This window comes from Anopheles merus, chromosome 2L, assembly GCF_017562075.2.
Source record: "Anopheles merus strain MAF chromosome 2L, AmerM5.1, whole genome shotgun sequence".
Lineage (NCBI taxonomy): Eukaryota > Metazoa > Arthropoda > Insecta > Diptera > Culicidae > Anopheles > Anopheles merus.
Window position 1 is genome coordinate 10120681 of NC_054083.1, and position 16197 is coordinate 10136877.

The following is a 16197-nucleotide window of genomic DNA, read 5'->3' on the forward strand; positions in this document are numbered from 1 at the left end:
ATATTCAATATACTCTTTTCATATTGCAGAGGTATTGTAGTATTCATCGGTGAAAAGTTATGTTTTTCTAACAGAACTAATCAATCCTTTTTTCGATTTTTGTTTTCAGATAACTGTTCCACAGCCTCCAGCCCCACTTCCATCCCCACTTCCAGCTCCACTTCCAGCCCCATTTCCAGCCTCACTTCCAGCCCCGCTTTCAGACCCACTTCCAAACTCACTCCCATCCCCACTCCAATTCCAATCTTCCCCGGAAGATGATTATTTCATGGTCGGAATGGATGATGTTGAAATCATCCATTTCGATCATGAATATGAGACTTCCATCCCTGACCCTGATCCCTCCTCATCGCTCCCTGGTCCCTTCTCATCGCTCCCTGGTCCCTCCTCATCACTCCCTGGTCCCTCCTCATCACTCCCTGGTCCCTCCCATCGTTCCCTGGTCCCTCCTCATCACTTGCTGGTCGCTCCTTATCGCTCCCTGCTCCCTCCTCATCGCTCCCTGGTTTCTCCTCATCACTTTCTGATCCCTCCTCATCGCCCCCTGGTCCCTCCTCATCGCTCCCTGCTCCATCCAATTCCGCCAATCCAATGCACCGAAACGAAAATGGGATAATGAGCTGGCCGAGGTCCTTATAGGAAGCGTCAACCGGCTGATGGAGGAGACTGTTGCTGCCGCAAATAATAGAGAAAATACGTGCGGCCGTATGGTGGTAGATTTTTTGCGGAGATTTACCCCTCAGGAGCAGGATCGGGTAACCTCCAAGGTTATACAACTCCTGCTTGACGAAGAAGAAATGGTGATGGCTGCTCGTGCCAGTGAAGAAATGTATGAGAAATAAATTTGTGCATTTTGGTATAAAACGAATTTAAATATATGTTATATATCCCCGGGATAACGGACTGGCAGGCGAACGGTGCGAGACTGTGAGAGGTTTCGGACATTCCTGAGGCAGGCCAAGACCGCAAAGCGATAGAAGCGCCGGATAAGTAAGTAAGTAAGTTCAAATTTAAAATATATCATCAACTACATAAACATGCATAAAATGTAGTAATATCAATAAGTTAACTATCAAGCAATACGGCCCTCCTGAATAAAAAAATGAGTTAACTAAACAATCATAATACTCCTGGTCTTACCTTAACATAGTCACGAAGAGCCTCTCGAATGCTTTTACACACTTCCATTACTATTTGGCCAATGCATGGACGAGACACCTGTAATAAGGATCATTTAATATTTCTTGCTTTAGCAATGCTGAACTTCACTTACACAAAACATACACTGCCAGGCCTGCAAACGTTTCACCAGTTGGCATATAACGCAACGCGATTAATACCCATTCCTGGGTAGTAATCGCTTCCCGCATGTTTGTATCCATGCGCTCGATTAAAGGACGAACAAGCCCCACCAAAAAGTCGAAATCTTCTCTATTCATGGGAAGGAATTTCAGCAACATCGCACCTGTACGTTCGGCAGATACATGCTTTAGCACATCGTTTCCAATTTGCTAGCGCTAAATAAACAACGGTTTAACCCTATTTTTTTTAATGCTCAAGGATTTATTCAGTATAAGCTTAACTTATCTTACATTAAATCCTTATCTCCCTCCCCTGGACCCGTTTCCTGGCGGGGCTTGGGACCAGGAGTATTTTACGCACGTGGCATCGCCTTTATTGTTTCATGGACATTTCATTCCTTTTTCATTCGCATAACGGAATTACTCCCCCAACGCATTTTTTTCACGCCATTCCTTTCGCTTTCCTTTAAACCCCCTATCCCAAAATCCTCCTTGTTTAACGGCCGGAGGTAGTCGCTTCCGTGATGGCTGCCAGGGCGTCTGCGGATAGCGCCTCACGCGCTCCCTGGTTAGACGGCACCCTACGTGATACTCGGCGTAATCGCTCCATCTCACGCCTTCTCATCCGCCGTCGGATGATATCAGCTTCCGAAGGGGCCGACCTGCTCCTCCGGCTTCTACCATGTGGGACTGGTGGTAGAGTCCCTTCCCTGGCGCGTTGACGGTAGAGACGTTGCAGGTACAGTCTCCGCTCGTGCCGCGCTCTTATCATTCTCGGCGAAGGAGGCAGTCCGCGTCCTCTCATGGGGATGGGTGGTGGCGCTTCTCCTGCTTCCTCCGTCCGCTCCGCCGCCATCAGGATGGTTTCTTCGCGTTCCCGTTCGGCTACTGCCATTGCGGATGCAAGGCGCACTTCCGTCCGTTCCTCCGCTCTCCGGCGACCTCTTCTGGTCCGTCTGGCTCGACCTCGGTTGGATCGAAAGAGTTCCGCCACCCCATCAACAGACACCTGCTCAACATCCAGCGGACCAGCGTCTTCCGCTGCTGCTTCCGTCGGTAGTGCTGCAAGGTGTGCCTGGAGATTGAGCTGCAGCTCGTCCTGACGCCAAAGCTGTTGCAACACCTTCGTAATTCTGCGTGCAGCTTCCTGGATGTTGTTCCACCGCTCGGGGCTCTCCAGCAGCTTCATGCCGAGATTGTCCTCGCTCACTGGATCGCTGGTGCCGTATCCCATCAGCTCCACTCGGATCTCGTGGAAAACCTCGCACCGGAACAGCACATGCGCCACCGACACAACCGACCCCGGGCACCGTGGGCATTCCGCCGATGGGGCAAAACCGCAGACATGGAGGTATTCCCGGAAGAATCCATGTCCGGTTAATACCTGCGAGAGGTCGAAATCCACCTCTCCATGTCGCCTACCCATCCACAAGTGCAAGTCCGGGATCATTCGGTGGGCCCAAACCGCGTACCGACTGGCTGTTGGAGCTGCGGCCGCCGCATCCCACGCTCGCTGCCACTCCTGGAGAGTCCTCTGCCGCTCCTCCAGCCGGATGTCCTTGCGGCTGGCGCCCGGGGCAGCTAGGAGCCTCCGATGGCACCTTGCGTCCTCCCGTACCAGCAGCCTGAACGGCACAAGGCCTGAAAGTACAACTCCTGTCTCATATGCCACCGATACGAACGAGCTGGTGACACCGCGTGCCAGGGGCCTCTGCACCTGGGCCAGCTTCCTCCGGCACCACTGCCGATCTGTCGCATCGGACCACACGGGGGCAGCATAACGGATGATCGACTCCGCCACCGCCGCCAACAGCCGACGCTTGGTCACCTGGGGCCCACTGTGGTTCCTCATCACTGCGGTGACCACACCTACCACGCGGAGGGCTTTAGCCATCGACAGCTCCACGTGCGGCTTCCTCGACAGGTGGTCATGGATCTGGATCCCCAGATACCGGATCGACTGTTTGCTGCGTATGATGGTGTCCCCGACGCGGAACGGCACCCTCAATTGACCTCTCCGCAGACTGGAGATCATTACTCCTTCCGTTTTCTCCGGAGCGGGCTGCAGGTGATGGTCCTCCATCCAAGCCGCAATCGCGCCCACCGCCTGTTCAGCCACCGGTGCCGCCTCCTCTGGTGTGCAACCCCGTGCCATGACCACTATGTCATCCGCATAGCCGATGACGCTAGCCCCTTCAGGGAGCTCGACCCGCAACACGCCGTCGTACATGATGTTCGACAGTGTCGGGCCCAGAATGGACCCTTGCGGCACACCTGCAGTCACTCGGCGTGTAACGGGCCCGTCTGCGGTGTCATAGACTAGCTCCCTGTTGGCGAAGTAGTCTCTCAGGATGTTGCGGAGCTGCCTCGGCACGCCCTTGTCCTCCAGCGCCGTAGCGATGCACTGCCAGCTGGCAGTGTTAAACGCATTACGCACATCTAGCGCCACAACTAGAAGGCAGCGTTTGTCCCTGTTGTTGGTACGGCCAAATGTCATCGCGTGACGGCCTGCATCCACCACCAGCTGAATCGCCTGCACTGTCGAACGGCCCCTCCTGAACCCGTACTGGTTTTCTGCCAGCCTCGGTGATTCAGGATCCTCGACGACATCGTTTATTCGCGACAACAGCAACCGCTCGTACACTTTGCCCGGGTTGTTCAGCAGCAGAATCGGGCGGAAAGATGAAGCGAGCCCCGGTGGCTTGCCCGGCTTGGGGATAAGGGCCAGTTTCTGCTTCTTCCACTCATCCGGGAACCGCTCGTTGTCCAAGCATTCCTGGAACAACTTCCTGAAGATGTCCGTATGCTTCCGGATGGCGGCCGTCAAAGCGGCGTTTGGCACACCATCCAGTCCTGGAGCCTTCCTCGGGTTAAACGAGCTCGCGATGTCCAGCAGCTCCTGTTCAGTAATGTCCCGAACTGGTTCCTCCTCTCCCCTCTCCAGGACTTGGCCTGGTGACGCTGGCCAGTCAACCGGAGGATGCTGGGGGAACAGAGTGGAAACGACGCCCTCTAGCACCGATGAATCGCGCTCCCTCGCCGTCCAGCTTCCACGAAGGCGGCTAAGTACGTTGCGGAACCATTGTCCCGTCTCGTCTTCCGCGAGGCCCTGCAGCATTTCATCGAAGTGCTCCTTCTTGCTGGTGGTGATGGCTGTCTCCAGGGCGGTCCGCACCTGGAGAAGGTCACTGGCTGCGGCGATCTGCTCTTCCTCGTCGATGGCAGCTTCAAGGCGTTCCTTAGCGAGGTGGCAGTTCTCACACAGGACCTCGATCGCTGGCGTCCACCAATACGCAGGTCGTCCCGAGTGACCTTGTGAAGGGAACACTCGCGCCATGGCTCCGTCACAAGCTTCCGTCATGACTCTCTCCAAGCTTTCGGCACTTGTAACCCGCTCTGTGAACGAAGCTACGTCGAGCGCTACGCCGAAAAGCTGAGCGTCGAACTGACGGGTACGCCATCTCGTGCCGCTTTCTCACGTGGAAGTACCCTCCTGTCGACGACTATCTGCCGCTGGAGCAGCTCCCCTACAGCAAACCGAATGTACACGTGGTCGCTATACGAGTATCTGCTCATAATCCTCCACCGATGCTCCGGAAAGGTGTTAACTCCGGCGATGCTGCGGCTGGCAAAGGCAACGTCCACCACGCTCGGGCGAGCCACTCCGTTGCCCAGGAAGGTTGGGGCGGTGCCGGTGTTTAACACCTCCAGCCCCAAGCTGTCGACGAGCTGGACCACAGCCTCTCCCTTTGCGTTGGTGCGGCCACTTCCCCAAGCAGTGTGCCACGCATTGAGATCCCCCGCAAAGACGACGCGCGGGTGACCTCTCGCCAACACATCGATGCGCTGCATTACCTCCTCGAACTCAGAGACGCCCACTGAAGGCGACACGTAGCAGCATATGAAGAGAACGCCATTGATCCGGGCAGCCGCGATCCCAGACTGCGTCACGGAGACCACTTGCTGAACCGGATACGTTTCGCTGCTGGCTATGATGGCCACCTTCCCGTCCCTGTCGGCTACCCAGTTCCCATTGTTCCTGGGGACACTGTGCAGCTTCACCATCAGACAGACGTCCGCCCGCTCCATCCGCATCGTGTTGAGCGCAATGTCTTGCGCGCTCCTACTGCGATTGACGTTGATCTGTAGCACCTCCATTTCAGTTCGAGGGTTGTCCACCGCAGGCTGCGGCACCAATACGGTGAGCGCCGCCACACAACATACACTTGATCTCGTTGGTACAACTCGACGCCTTGTGAGTTTGGTCACCGCACCGTAAGCAACGCTTGGACCGATCCTCCCCCGTACACGTCGCGGCGATGTGTCCCCGCTCCAGACGCCGGAAGCACCGAGTCAGCTGACCCGATACTTTTGGGGCTTCATGTACCGAACAATACGTGTAGCCCAGCTCCAATCGGCGATCCTTGACGAGTTCCGCTTCTGCTCGTGGGAGGCGCACGCGAGCCCGCTTCGTCATGTCTCGGCGCTCCCAAAGGTTCACGGTGGCCACCAATGACTGCTTTCCCTGAGTGGTCATGAACGCCTTTTTGATCGCCTCCTCGTCGATCATGTTGTCGATTCCAGTCAGGACGACCTCAGCCATCTCTGTCCTGACGGTTACCGATCCACTCTCCCCGAAGACCTCCTGGATGATGTCCTTCAGCGCCGCGCTATCGACGTCGCGGGACAAAGGCAGCAGGAGGTGGTCCTTCGGCGTTCTTCTGCGAACCCCAATTTGCCGCTGGAAATCGGCAATCCGCGGGCTGGTCCGGATCTTCACATACATGTCCTTGTAGGACACTCCTGGGGCGGGCACAACGACGATTTCATCCGGGCGTTTTCGTCGCGGACGCCGCTTCTCTTGCTGATGAATGTCCATCCGCTGCTACTGCTGCCCATTTCGCTGGTGCGGCCACTGCTGATGCTGCCGGTGTGCTGGCTGCTGCTGGGCTGACTGCCGGGGCAGATTCACTCCATTCTGCTTATTCCCACGCCGATTGCCGCGAACGACCTCCACCCACGTTCCTGGCTCGTCAAGTACCGCCGAGGATGCCGACTCCGCCACGCCCTGACGCTGAGCACGCCCGCTCTGCTGCACCGTCGGCCATTGCTGCGCAGGTAGCCGCTGCTGCCGTTGTTGTTGCTGCTGCTGCTGACGCCACCTTTGGCGCTGTTGATCTTCCAGCTGCTGCCGCTGTTCTTGTCGTTGCTGGCTTTCCATCCTCCGAAGCAGCTCCTGCTCCCGCTGCAGTTCCTGCTGGCTCTCTAGCCGAGCTCCGCCGGTTCCACCAAGGGTTTGCGCTAGAAGAGCGTTGAAGAGCTCCTTCTCCTTGCGGAGCTCTTCGCGGTGTTCCGCTTCGCGTACCCGAGCTTCTTCGCGCGCCTCTTTTACCTCCCTTAGCGCTTCCTTCAGCTGCTCGTTGGAGGCCTCCATTTGCAAGCGCAGCAACTGGATCTGCTCCTCCAACCGCTTGACAATGCCGACCGTCGTCTCATTATCAGCTTTTGCATCCGCCAGCATCCGACGCACTTCTCCGGTAGAAACCGGTGTTGAAGTCGCCGGCTTCGTCGCCGTTCCCGCCGATTTCACTCCTCCCGTTGCCATGGTCCTCGCTGGCACTCCTGCCGATGACGGTTCCTCGACGATGGTCCCGAGTTTTTTCTCGCTCACCGGCTTCTTTGTTGCGACGGTAGGACGCTCATCGACCTATATTGTCCTTCCTCTCAGTCGCGTTTCCATGGTGGCGGGTTGTTACCCCCCGCCACCACGAATCTCCCCGACGCTGTGATGCTATGAGAAGCGCACACACAGCGACACGGAACGCCACGCGCGGGCAACGGAGCGCCACGCGCGGCAACAGCCGAGAAAGTTCCATGCGCTCGCGCACACACACACACGCGGGCAACGGAACGCCCCGCGCAGCAACAGCCGAGAAAATTCCACGCGCTCGCGCAAACACTCACCGACACGGGACACACGCGCACACACACCCGCGCGGGCAAAAGGAAGCCACGCGCGGCAACAGCTGAGAAAGTTGTAGAAAGTTTCAGAAGGCTCTACTCGCGCTCGCTCACACACTCACTAACACGGAACACACGCGCGGGCAACGGAACGCCACGCGCGGCAACAGCCGAGAAAATTCCACGCGCTCGCGCACACATTCACACGCGCATACATACACGCGCGAGCAAAAGGAAGCCACGCGCGGCAACAGCCGAGAAAATTCCACGCGCTCGCGCACACATTCACACACGCATACATACACGCGCGGGCAAAAGGAAGCCACGCGCGGCAACAGCCGAGAAAGTTCTAGAAAGTTCCAGAAGGTTCTACTCGCGCTCGCTCACACACTCACTAACACGGAACAAACGCGCGCACACTCATCGACACGGAACACACGGTCGATACACGAACCTCACAATGTCCTCGATATCCCTCAAAACACTCCACCGACTTTCACAAACCACGTCTCCAAATCCTCGTCTCCTCAAAGCACACACGCGCAAACAACCTGATTTGCGACTACGGTTTAACCCTATTGCTTTGCTGACCGGCTTCCCTAGCTTCAGAAGCCTCTAACACTTTTTCAACTGCAGAGAGCCACAATTTGTTCATTAGTAGTGAGTCCATTTTATCACATTAAATTTTCTGCGACATTGTTTTTATAAAATATCAACACATCACACAATTGCATCTATATCAACAATCCACCGGTAATAACGATTTTACAGCAAGTTTACGCATCAGCGCTATTGACCGACCAAAACGCCGTCACACGAAGCGCAAACTTTTTGACAGATGTTTTGATCAAATTCCAAATTTACGCCAAAGTTTACGCTTCGTTTGACGTCCATATAGGACACTTTCTTTTATTTTGACCAGCTAAAAATCGGTCGCTTGTCCCGGGGATAAGAATAGGAGTGGCTACAGGTCGTTACCTTTGCCACGATCGAGAATTTTTGTGCATTCGAGGATCGTTGTCCCGATCGGGATGGACGGCAATCCACATGAAACCACTACAATAGTGTCCTCTATCGAGATTCACAAGAAGCCAAACTGGACAAGCGGATCGTTGTTAATATTTATTAACTCCTTCCATGTAGTGCCCACTATTCAAATATTGTTGTTCAACACGCTTTGAAAGCATCGATGAAAGAAATAGCAAAAAAGTTAAATCAATAGGTTAACATTTAAGAAAAAGCAATAAAGCTTCTAGCAAACTTTTGAAAATGCAAACAAACATGAAATATCCTCCTTTAATTTATACAAGATTGCCCAACAAGATGGAATTCTACTTACGAAATGATTATAGAATGTTCATATAGTTATAGATCGTATAGTTAAAAAGCAAATCTCTGTAGTATCGTGTTTGGCCGCTGAAGGATTTAATTAAAAGCTGAACAAAAATTTTAAGCTACTATGAAAAAATTATTAAATGAGAAATTAACACTGAAAGCGGAACAAATACTAACGAAAACGAAGATATCAATGAAAATAATAATGACGAAATCGGGGATTACTTAAAACAATATGGCACAAACGGACATAGAATGAATCCTTAAATGGTAGCAACAGCGAAAAAGTATTTACCCTATCCTTTTTGAACTAGTAAAACAATATTTGAGCGTTCTGGCAACATATGTTGCGAACGATTTTTATTAAAGCTGGACAAATCTCAACTGAAAGAGGGAACATATTAACTTCAAAATAGCTAAAATATTTTTTTTATTCAGCACAATTATGAATTATTTCTCAGTCTTACTCAGTCAGTCATTTCTCAGTCAGTCTTTTTAATAACATTTAATGAATTAATTCCTTTTCTTGTTACCAATGTAATATTTTTTACAAGTATGTATAAGTTGCATTATTGTTGTTTATTTAGTTCAAATACATTTAAGAATTAGTTTTATCAGAATGCACAACCATTTGGTTTTCATTGGGTGTATTGGTTGTAAGTTAAAAAATGTATGAATTAATGAATTCATAGAAATAATATACCTGAGTTAAATTTGATCCATAATGGGCTGTTGAATATGTAGCATGCAAAATGCAGATAATAAAAACATAATATACGCAATAATCGATTCTTCTTCTACTTGACCTAACGTCCTGCGGGGACATGACGACCGATAAAGGCAATCGAAACTGTTGTGAACACCTTGGGTGACTGAGCGCAGCAGAATGAAATCATTGATTTGTATGTGATCAAGCGTGTTGAAAGCGCCAAGATTTGGTGTGTTCGTAAATTAGACTTTCTTCTATCGATGGACGATGCCGTCGAGCTCATTTTTCATTCAATGCTATGGTTTTTGATGAAAAAAAGGCTAATTGTGTGTAACGTTATTCTAAAAAAAAATCGGTATTATTTCAGTATAAAATGGCTACATGACCAACTACAACAATAGGAAACATCATTTCCGAGCGAATCTAGAAGAAAGCAACGAAAAAAGCGCATCACTGTTGATTTTAAAGGACGTTTTTCTAAATTCCCTTAAACAGGTGCAGTGTATAGCCTGGCGAGGCTGAAGAAGGCGTTATGCCAAAAGTAAGAAACTAATGTATCCTAATTTATTGTAACTCTAAAACTATTTATCTTTACTATATGTATACTATAACAACTACATCATAAGCTACTACAATTTATTATTGTTAATGGAAAATAGAAAAAGGACTGAACAGGTGAGTGTAAATATTCACACGTGATATCTCACATTTGAGTGAAATCTCCTTAAGGTGTAGTCCAAGAAAGTTTGTATTTGTTTAATAGGAATATTTCGAAAGTCCTATAATTTTAATAGATGTTTTGGTAAAAAGGTAACTACTTATTTTTTTCACATATCTTTAGAAAATTGTATTGTTGTGAAGGGCACATGACGAACTTATTTTTCAAAAATACCTGAATATTAGTACATATTTTCTTTTGATACACCTTATCTCTACGACCGTTATACACTGGTATCCCATACATTTTGTATGAGAAGTGATACTTTTCAATTTTAAAACTTTCATAACTTATGGTGTAATAAATAATAATAAATTTTAAATTTGTTGTAATGATAAAGGCATTAGTAAATAAAGTAAACGAGTCTATAAAAATCCCATTTCTTGAATAAAGAAAATAAGACTATTGTCCGCACCTTTGTAACAAATTTAAAATTTTCAACGCAACAAAAGTTATTGAAGTTTTAATGTGAAAAACAATAAAATTTCATACAAATGAAATTTTATTGTTTTTATTGTCATGTGTGGGATAGCCGGGTATACCGGTCGTAGAGATGATGGTATAAATTTGGTCATTGAGGCTACGGTAACGACGAATTTCTCTCTAAGACAAAATACTTCAGAACGCTTATGCGATTGGACGGCTACCTCCACGATACGATTCTTAGAAGGATTTTTTTTACCCTTCACTGCCGAAAAAGGATCGTAAACCACGAAATACTACCAAAAGTACCTCCAAAGATAATAGTTCCGAAATTGTATAGCACATGCACCAAAATACATTTCGTTTGGCATTTCGCAGCATGTATCAAAAGATTGTATACAATATTTCCGTGGTTATCAGTAACCATTCAAGGATTTTTAACAAAAAATGTTGCTAGTTTTTCTCTTCTCATGTGTTAGTGGAAAGCAAATATCCAATAGTTGTGAGGCAATCGCAGTTCAACCAGTGAAGTCCTTAGGTAATTAGAAGTAGACATGATCATTTTGTTCCACAAGTTGATCTTAATAAAAAAAAAAACAATTTACTCATTCATTGTTGTTGTCACAGCATGAATAAGTTTTGCACAGTACTGTGGGTGACTTTGCTCGTAAGTGACAACTTGTGCTTCTACTTAGCTACCAAAAGCTCTGGCTTCGGAGAAGGACGCTGCAGAAGTAGTAGCACGGTTTACCAAGGCTTTAACAGTCTCCAAACAATCTGTAATTTGCGGTGATCTCGTTGAACGTTCGAGCTTCCTCTTTCGACCTTTGGAAGGCATTCGGTCCTCAAGCATATCACTGCCTATCTCGGAGGTAGCTGTTGAGGCAGCAGTGGAGGTAGATGTAGAAGCAGCGGTTGAGGTGGTTGTAGAGCAAGCGTGTGAGGTTGACGCCGTAGGCGTTTTTACCAGGTTTGCATGTAATAATATATAAATAAAATTTATTTTAATTTTATTTCGTTACAGTTATCATCTATTGCTACATAATGGCTCAAGATATCAAAACTTAAATATAACATTGGGGCCCTTTTCGTTTGAAGTTCGTAGGCTGAAATATCAGCCTGTCAGCTGTTTGCATTGTATAGCAGTTTTTGAGCAGCTTTTTATGTGAGTATAAAGTATAGGTGGGCTTATCCCAAGGTGTATGAATTTAGAAGGCTGAATTTTATCGCTTCTGTTTCTGAATGAAGATTTTAAAAGTGTTTTGTGTATTCGTCAAGCCTCCAGAAAACTCGTTGGAGCAAAAGTTTTCACTCGTTCTGTCAAAAAGTGATGTTCAAAATTGGTTTTAAAAAATGCTATGAGACCACCTGGACTACATACACTTTGATTCCAGATTCCACCACCTGATCTCTTTAATGCACCTTGGAATAAATGCAAACACTACCTTGATTTGCCATTTCTCGAGCAGGTACTCGAATCTAATTCTAGCTTTCAGGCTAGAATAATCTGGACTGAAAATTGCAGGCTAGTTTTATGTATGGTTTTGTATGGAGTGTTTACATGATTTCAGCCTCCAACTGTCAAACTCCATATAAAAAAACTGACTAGAATCGTGAAGGCCCTCATTGATAGTTCTATTGTATTTCTTAACATCTATGGGCTGGCCGGAGCACATTTACTTGCTCGGCTTTGTGCACCTTATTCCGGGTGGCCTCGGATTCTGATGTATGCCAGTCGTTCTCTTCCCATAATGTCTATGAGGAATTCCAGTATTCCCAACCAAGGGAGCCGGGGTTTAGTGTATATGGCATCGACACCGTATTTTACAGGTGTTAGGTGAGCGATGGTTTCCAGCATCCGGATTGTCTAGTGCTCCGCGATGGGTTGGTTGCGCTGAATCACCACTCTGAGCTCGTCATGGTGGTGAGCTTCTGCCTCAACTGTCGGTTATGTGTTCAGATTGCCCGCGGATCACTAAACATAATTTAACATACAACGTAGATTAAATACTACACACTAAAGATTCTACTAACTACAGAGTTGCGTACAACCAGTGTTGTATACAAGAGAGAGAACAAACATAGAATGAGGGGAAGTGTGAGAACGATGACTAAAAGAGAGGAAATTTTGGGAGAGAACATTGGTCACTGTTGGAAGTTTTATAAAGAGAATCGTGGTGAGAATCGAGAAGATAGTTAATAAACGGTGACGTGGAAATATCAACGATTCCGTGTGAATTATTTAAAAGAGGAAGATTCCACACTATCAAATACGATAATAGGTACAATCATACTTATCCTACGCGAGTGTAGCTGTGGATATAAAGAAAATCCACATGCACACACGCACGCCCATGCACACACCCACCCATGCACACGAATGCCCATTCACCCTAAGCCATATATGATCATACCTATACATTTATTGGGTCTCTAAACATATAAGTTCAGTACGTGATTATAAGTCGATGCCAACCTCTTTAGCATTGTTTATACGGATTTTATTACGTTTGCTAGTTTTATTGTAGTCCTACGTTGTGTTACAAATTAAGTTTTAGTGAAGTTAAAGAAAAAAAATAGCTGAACAAAATCCGTGGTGTTTTAAGTGTTGCGCACAAGTACGCCTTTCTTTTCTCGAGTTCACGAAGCGTCTGTCTTCTGTCAAAATATGACCCAAGCAGCAAATTCTTCTGAACAAAAATGTATGATAAATTCAAATCCAAACAACCATATTTGTGGAAAATTTTCGCGTATTCGTAGTCCCTCTGACCAAGGATGTCACGTATCAAACTCCACACTTGATCATATGACATGGTCGATGTCGTGGAATCCGTTACCACAGCTATATACATCGACGATCCATATGCGTTGTAGATTTGCATTCATCGCATAGTGGTTCGACATGAGTCTTGATATCATGCGAATGAATCCACGATATGCCTGTAAGCTTTGAAACCACGGACGTTGTGTCACACTAGGAGAGATGGAGTAAAGGAATCTCCCGAGATCATCGGCATCCCACATGCTCTGCCAACGAGCCATCCATAATTGCTGTGGGATGCGCAGGAATTCGTGAGGCTGAATCGATCGTTTAGAGCAGGGGTCTCCAAACTACGGCCCGCGGGCCGCATGCGGCCCTCAAGATTTAATATAAATAATACGTTATTTTGACTTTTTCAAATAGAATTGTATTTTTTACTTTTCTTAGACAACAATCAAGCTTTGGTAACTCGAAGCTGTACAAGTAACGTTAGTATTTTGTTATCAAAACGGGATTTAAACGTTTAATCATCATTTAAAGGTAGCGTCAAATGGCCCTCAACATAGTTATTTTGAAGCAAAGCGGCCCGCGAGCTAAAAAGTTTGGAGGACCCTGGTTTAGAGGAATCGTCCTCAGAGGCGCCTCGTTTGGCCAAGAGATCTGCCCTCTCATTGCCAGGGATTCCGCAATGAGCAGGTAGCCAAACAAGCGATATGCGAAACGCTTTATTGAACAAAGAGCTTAGTGTTTCTAGAATTTATTTTAACAAAGTAATCAGAGCTCTTTATCGCCTCCACGGATTTCAAAGTTTCGACAGCACTGAGATTGTCAGTGAATATATAATATTGATCCGGGGGGCTCGCGCTTATTAAAAGCAGCACGTAAAATATGGCAACCAACTCTGCGACAAATATTGAGCATGGCTGTCTTAATTTGAATAAGGCTTGTTTGGATTAGTGATTTGAATAGTTCCGAAAATTGAGGAACGGAACGAACCTGCCAATCTCGAGAAAAAGAACGGAACCCGGAACGCAGGTTCAAGATGACCTGCATGGTTACGCTTTTTGATATTTTTTGTGCAGTAATCACTCAGTTTCAATTAAAACAAAGCTAAATAATAGTTTACTGAATGTGTAAAACTATTCTTCTACTAAAAAAAACGCTTAACTTAAGTAGCCCGCTATACAATTCCTTTTTCATTAAAAGGTTAAGGCATTTTGTTGTTTTTGTTTTTACTAAAATTAATCATTATTCGCTTTTTATACTTCTAAATAAAGAAGTAAATCAGAAATTTGTTGCTACACATATGAAATTTTGTTGTAAAATCAAAAAGCTTACAAGTTTAATCGGATTTTTTAAATTTCGTATGGTCTAAATTACACTACACTAATTGAATTAATATATCTTAATAGAAGCAAATAGTATCGAATAACATTGGTTGATATAAAATACATAGACTGTTAAGTAGTTTCTGTAGGGTTGACATTATACGTACGGTGAACTACCGGTGTAAAAGTGTCCGGTAGTGGACTTTAGTTGTTCATAAGAATATCGCTGTTTCACGGGGCAATAAACGGCGTTAAAGAAATTATTGCGGAAGTCTAAACGTGTCATGACCCTAAATATTTAGTTGCACAAAGAAGATATCAGGTAAAAATTCAAACGAGTTCATTGGAGATGCATGCGCAACGAAGCAGCTTAGCACAATGTAGTCTAAATAACGTACCTATACTGATAATAACCATATGGCAGAAGAGAAACATTTCATCCATTGCGCTTACCGCTAGTGCAAGATTGCTCTTTAAATTTTAGCTTCCCACCAATCATAAATCTCTACCCTTCTCTGGCTTCATGGCTCTGGTGTCGTACCGTTATCTCTTTGACTGAGAGAGTATGGCTTGCGCTGTTATCACTCACATAGACAGAATGTGTGTGTGTGTCCATACTAGAAAGAAGCAAAAGAGAAGAGAACGCCGTTCTTTACCGGAACGAAAAGAACGCTGAGAGAAACAGGTTCAGATTTTACCTGCTTCCTTTGTACGTACCAAATCGGCTCATCGTATGAAAGAGAGCAGATGATCGTGCGTTCCAGACTGGATCGAAAAGAACGCTGAGAGAAACAGGTTTAAATTGAACCTGGATGATTTGTTTACAGCAAAACGGCTCATCAATACAAAGAGAGCAGAATGTCGTGCGTTCTAGGCCGGATCGTAATAAGCACTGAGAGCAACCGGCCCAGCACAGATCGCCGAGAACTCTGAGAGCAGCCGGTTCAGATCGGATCGATAAGATCGTTGATAACAGTCTGTTCAGGTCGGATCGCAAAGAACGGTGGGAGCAACAGGTTCAGTTTGAACCTGCTTGGGTTAAAAATAAGGATCGCGGTCCGGATGCTTGCATACTGGAACGGATCGCACCTGGCAGGTTCGGAACGCAATGCGCATCACTAGTTTGGATGTATTATATACACCAAAGCCCGTGCCCACGTCTGAAAAGGATCCGTCGGTAAAATATTGTTTTTCGTTGGAATGGCCATACTTGTTCACAAAAATGCTGGGAATTGTCCTCCAGCGAAGATCGTTTGGTATGTTCTTTGTTTCCTCTTGCAAAGATGAATCAGTTACCAATAGGGAATTGTAGGACTCCGGTAGATTAGCGCAGCTGATTGCTTGTGAAGCACTAGGGTTAGCCTGTAAAGATACAAAATCCTGATATATCTTCATGATTTTGCAGTTAGAACCTGCCTCTTGTAGAGATTTGAAATTATCAATCACTAGTGGATTAGATATTGTGGAACGAAGTAGATGGCGAAGCGTTAACTGTTCAAAACGTAGTATTAGCGGCATCACTCTAGACAACACTTCAACACTTCAAGGGACATATTATGGGTGAATTTCATACATCCCAGCGCAATTCTAAGACAACGATATTGTATGCGTTCTAGTTTTATTAAATGTGTCTTGGATGCCCAATGGAAGCATATGCAACC

General features: G+C 46.8%; 1 protein-coding gene across 1 annotated transcript; it reads right to left on the reverse strand.

The window, feature by feature from the left end:
- Positions 1-6186: 6186 nt before the first annotated feature.
- LOC121592226 (zinc finger protein 853-like) lies at positions 6187-6906 on the reverse strand. Its single transcript, XM_041913633.1, has one exon. It carries the CDS (start codon positions 6904-6906, stop codon positions 6187-6189), a length of 720 nt encoding a protein of 239 aa, XP_041769567.1.
- Positions 6907-16197: the final 9291 nt, after the last annotated feature.